This window comes from Ruditapes philippinarum, unplaced genomic scaffold (assembly GCF_026571515.1).
Source record: "Ruditapes philippinarum isolate M1 unplaced genomic scaffold, ASM2657151v2 ctg14132_1_1_1_1, whole genome shotgun sequence".
Taxonomy (NCBI): domain Eukaryota; kingdom Metazoa; phylum Mollusca; class Bivalvia; order Venerida; family Veneridae; genus Ruditapes; species Ruditapes philippinarum.
In genome coordinates, this window is record NW_026857253.1 from 45 (window position 1) to 5,627 (window position 5,583).

The 5,583-nt window shown below is 30.3% G+C and overlaps 1 protein-coding gene across 1 annotated transcript; it reads left to right on the plus strand.

Annotated features, from left to right (window-relative positions):
• The first annotated feature begins 2,288 nt into the window (after positions 1-2,288).
• LOC132749197 (uncharacterized) lies at positions 2,289-4,857 on the plus strand. Its single transcript, XM_060738915.1, has 3 exons — positions 2,289-2,576; positions 3,275-3,337; positions 4,275-4,857. The coding sequence occupies exons 1-3, from the start codon at positions 2,481-2,483 to the stop codon at positions 4,743-4,745; spliced, it is 630 nt and encodes a 209-aa protein (XP_060594898.1). The 5' UTR covers positions 2,289-2,480; the 3' UTR covers positions 4,746-4,857.
• Positions 4,858-5,583: the final 726 nt, after the last annotated feature.

The window sequence follows — 5,583 nt, forward strand, 5'->3', positions numbered from 1 at the left end:
TTACTCTTAATTCAAATATATTACTTATCTGTAAACTGTGTAATGTGTATAACAAATCTAGTAGCTGAACAATAAGAGAATTTTTTAATTAATGTTTTGTAACTGTTTCTTGCACATTTCACAGGTTCAACAATGTTCTAATTTAAACAAACATTCAATTAAGATTAAAGTATCGTTTGGCTTTAAATACATAATGCCGTTTGTTTGGGTTTTTTGCTTGTTCAAATAAGCTAAATATCATTTAAAAGAGTGCACATTCTTTTGTGTACGTATAATATCATATAATATCATATTAATGAAACAGAGAGCTAAGATTTTATTCAAAAAGATATAACCTATCGATAATTAAATTAGAGTACAAAACGTTTTACCTAGTAAGTACATTCTAAGTTTTGACTTTATCAAAATTTACGCTAATTTAATCTTGACAATGCATTATGTTATCCTTAAGGACAAATGTATAGGTTATGCGCATGGATACACAGCATTCATCTAGTTCTACAGGGAATGATTGATATCTAATTTGTCATTTTTTACATGAATTTATTATACTTTATACTGGCAAATTATCGATTACATCAACCTTGTGTTTTCTCAAAAAGTGAATAACACAAAAATATATTTATGTTTACTATTACCAAGGTACATGTTCCTCCTTGTTTATTGTGTCATAATTAGTAGAGTTAATACAAACACAAAACATTGATTGATAATGTCTGGGAGAGCCACACGTCTTTATTGTCTAAGAATAGATTATGATATAATCAAAAGATTAACTAAAAACTTCAAATACGCTTTTATATAGAAAAAAAATTGTAGCAAACGTTTTGATAGATGACACAAAGTTGGACAAAATATATTTTTTGTTTTTGAAAGATTAGAAACAAAAAGATATATGAGAAATCACCCCCTGATAGTATCTGGTATATTGGGTTTTTATTCAACATTGCCATTCAATGTATCTTCATTCATTTTCTGAAATTCTATCAGCATTGAACGTTTCTTTCTTGATCATTGTTGTTTTATAAAAAGACGTTTCATATTTAACGCGATTGCAGAGCATTATTTTCAATTTATTGATAAATATCAAATCATAAATTGTCTTGAACTATAAATGAATCTGACAAAATGCGAGATCATTTTCCAGCAATTTATTAACATGTATTTACTCAAAAATACACAACTCAAAAAAAGGATAGAAAGAAAGAAAAGGTAGAAACAGAAAAATAAATCGTATTTCCTTAGCAGTTTTCTAAGCGAGTGACTAAAATTCCTGTGTAAATTGCATCGATCCTCTACTGAAGATCAGTTAAATTACTAATAATATTTCTCTTCCTAACAAGTCTGATTCTCCACTGTTTGCCCAATTTGTCATTTTAAGCAGCATCTGTTAAATTGTTAAATTATCACGTAATTTAACTTCTCATAAATCCTAGGTGATTCACATCTGAATTAATCAATTGGAATTTGGGGCGGTGATAAAAATAAACCAATCAGATAGAGAACTGAAAAGAAATTCCTGATCTATTCTAGGATAGGCATGCCCTTTTGAAAAGCTATTGAGTGCAGACATCAAACGGTACTAAATATTTTATTTTTTTTTTAAAAAATGATTTAGAACAAACACCAAATACTAGTTTGTAATATATGATATATCAGCTTACATACATAAATCTATATTGTTGTCCTCTATGTTGTTTGTATATATATATATTTTTGTTTTGTGAAAGCATCACAGTGACCTATTTCTTTTATATGTTTACATATTTGATTTGCTCATGTTTTTGTAAAATATACAAATTGAGTGTTATTGTAAATAAATTAAAAAAAACCTGAAATTATTTCCCTAGCAAATTGTTATTTATATTTTGTATAGATATATATTTTGTATAGATAAACTTCTTGAAGCGGTAATTAGTTCAGCCATTCGCAAGTTTTAAAATTTTATAGGCTTGGCAAGTCGTTACCTAATGTGTTGCTAGCTATATGGTTCGCTTTGATTTGCATTTTGTCTCCATATTACTTTTCAATAAATAAAGGCAAAAAAAAAACAACAACAAAAAACCCCCAAAAAACAACAAGTATTTAATACAAATATCTAGTATGTTTTTCCTAATCTTTTGTTCTGATATATGTGTATGTCGGTGAAGCATATATATTATAATATATGATAATTGTAAACGATCATACATAATGTAATGTAGCTTTTGTAAGTGGAAACTACAAATATATTTCAATTTATATATATATAATGTAATCAGTTGTGAAACGTAAGCGCGATAAAAATCTAGACTTTTTTTTATACACTTTCGTCTCCTTTGTTTGCAAATTACTAACAGGCATAATAGATATTCAGACCTTACGGTATATTCATCTTAAAAAGGTTAAACTACAATTCAACAATAATAAGAGTCAGTATTGCTTACTGAAATCTTATAGGTTGAATTTGTTATATATTGGTATTTTGAGCAGAAATAGCCATGAAAATCGGACAAATTTGCTTGCTTCTTTTCCTTTTTAAGAATGTTTACGGAAGTACTGCTCCACCACCGCCGCCTGTGTTGGATTTTTCAATGGTAAGTGTATCACTTTTTGAAAGCAACAATTATTTGCTATTCTTTTTTCTTTTACATCGAACATTATAAATACTAGACATGCGCAAAAACATGCAGACATGAAAGTGTAATATGCTACATAAATAGATCAATGATAAATGCTTTAAAATTTGTAAATGACTAAGCTGAAAATACTTTTAGATCTTTTAATACTTTCTATATAAACTTTTATATATGTTTCCAGTCACCATTTTAGAAATAAGAACATTCTGTCTCTTTTAACATTATTTTCCGATTGTTTAGGAAATAGATATCTATCTTGAGTACTGTAGACCCATTGTACAGGTAGTTTTACAATACAAGTAAAATTAAAATATATTGCTATTCAATCTTATGAAAAGGAGAACTGATAAGAAATATGTTGAATTACATTGAGCGAAGAAGTAATTTTCCTGACGTCATTTGGTTTACTGACATCATAAATGACGTCATATGACGGGTAAACGTTCGTTATTATATTGTGCATATACCGTGTAAAATGCACTTGATGGTCCTATCTGTTTGATATTTGAAAAGTGCGAAGCGTGTTAGAATGATTCAATCAGGCAGGTTTTTACAATAAAGATCTAATATGCGTTCGTTCGGTAGGGTTAAATGTTCCTTTTTATGTTTACAGTACCATTGTTATTTTGTAATTGATTTGTTTTGAACTCTTGCAGTTACTAGCTGCTGCCCGGCATAACCAGGATCATCTGACAAACATCATTAACGGGATTCAGCAAGTCAGTATACCAATTTAACATTGAAATAGTACACCTTAAGATGTATTTGAATTTTAATGAAAATTTAGAATTGTTTTCATATGTAAAAATGTTATCGTGGCTCATACTATTCTTTTAGTTTATCTGTAAAACTCAACAAAATATACAAAAATGTTACGATAATAAAAAGTTAAAATCTCGGTGATGAAACTCGTGAATTCCGTCACATTCAAAGTATCATATTTAAATTGCGAAACTTGCATTATTTATGATTTGAACTTTTGAAAAAGTTTTGTACAAAATGTATTCTTAAATTTCATTTATCATTATTTTATGTAGATGATTTTAAAAAAGGTATAATGCTATCTGCATAACTGACAGAAACAGAACATATAGGAAATGATTGTTCACTATTATTTTATTTTTTGAATGTAAACACGTGAAACAATAATTAAAACGGAATTAATGGTAAGGAGAGAAAGTTTAAAATGTTCAGAATATAAAAATCTGGAAACAAAGTGATCCCTCCGAAGCATTTATCACAACAAAACTACAAGAGAATTGCAGACTCGGTTTGATTGAGTCTGCACATGAAGGATAATGAATACGTGCAACATCCCTCACGCCCCCCTAGCTTAGGCTTGAGCGGTACTCAATAGCAACACTTAATAGTGTTGGCATCAATGATCCCGAAGATTTCGTGTAAATGTATGTGTTGCATTTGAAATCAAGTTGGAAGTCTATTCACGTCTAGGATGAACTGCACTATGCATTAAACGATTAGAACACTCATATCGCTTAAATTAAAAAAAGAAAATATTTTGATAAATAGTCAAAACTGATCTTTTTAAATTTGTTCCCTGATTTGAAGATATTCAGAGAAATATAACTTTTAAAAGTGGAACAATCGATATTTACGTTAAAACTCATTGTTTCTTGATGTTTCTTAACTTTTCAGACGATTGCACAGCAAGTTGCCGCCATTTCAGACTTAGCAAATACAATTGAAGGTGATGCGTCAGGCATCAACAAACGGGCTACTTTAGAGAAAGTAAATAATATAGACAGAACGTTCACAGATACAAACACTAAATCCAGCTTAATACAAAGTAGTGTAAATCACATGAATGGAAACGTTGATTCTATCCTGCAAGTTGCACAGACAGTCAATGATAAAACCGATACTGTAAAGGGAACGACGAACCAAATTGAACAGAACATGGAATCAATCGGCTCTTCCTTTGAACATATTACAGAAAGAATCGCTTCTACCAGCCATACCACAAACGAAATTAAAACGCAAACTGATTCCATTCAGAGTTTGGCTTCTGAAACAAACAGGAAAACGGACATGTTACGAAGTATGTTCGACAACTTCGCTAGAATCACTCGACAAACAGTTCAAACGGCCAGATGTTTGTTTGGATAGACTTGAACGATACAGCTGACCAACATATTTTATCTACGAACCAGCCATTTTCAAAATTACGATTTATTTCTGAATATTTACATACTGCAAATTAAATTCAATAAATATCAAAGACTGCAACCAAACATGTTCTGTTTTGAATGAATACATAAAATGTTGATTGAATATTAAATAGCACCACATAATCAATCACTTTTTGCATTAATTTTAATAACAAAATTTCCCATTGGAAAAAAAGAATAAGGAAGTGAGGCGAAATTCAACTTGATAATTGATCTTGGACTTTGTGTCTATTGGTCATTAGTCTTTCATTGCTGATTCAGATATTATGTGGGATAAGTAGTCGCGACGTCACTTGTGGAGAAGTGGGTAATTACTGGTGGGTTATTCAGGAAAGACGAATAGGTGGGTCTTACGCAGTGATAAGACTGAAAGAAAGCGGTTGACTAGAGGTTAAGGTGTCTGCCACTCAACGCAGAGATCATGGGTTCGAGTCTTACTCGGGTCACGGCCATGTTTCTTCATAATTATGACACCTGTACTGGTTGGTTCCCGGAAGCGGACTCGAAAGTGATAAATAGAAGTTGCTTCGCAATCAAGCTTAAATAAATATGTTTAAACCAAACCATATGACCAAAAAAGTGTTTAAATCGGCTGGCGTAAAAAAAGTTCACAAACAGACCAACCAAACTAACAAAAAAACAAACCCTCTTTGAAAATAAAATCACATTCACATGTTCTACTGCTGGAGCAAATTCAAAAATAGTTGAAAACAAACAATTTTCTTACAATTTGAAACATGCATATTTAGTTTATTAATATAATACTTATGTTTCTT

Bases quoted from the DNA above. Each gene is read 5' to 3' on its own strand.
- LOC132749197 (XM_060738915.1), top strand. From the start codon at position 2,481: ATGAAAATCGGACAAATTTGCTTGCTTCTTTTCCTTTTTAAGAATGTT. The intron at 2,577-3,274 runs GTAAGTGTATCA...GAACTCTTGCAG, and splicing joins CTGTGTTGGATTTTTCAATG to TTACTAGCTGCTGCCCGGCA. The intron at 3,338-4,274 runs GTCAGTATACCA...TTAACTTTTCAG, and splicing joins TCATTAACGGGATTCAGCAA to ACGATTGCACAGCAAGTTGC.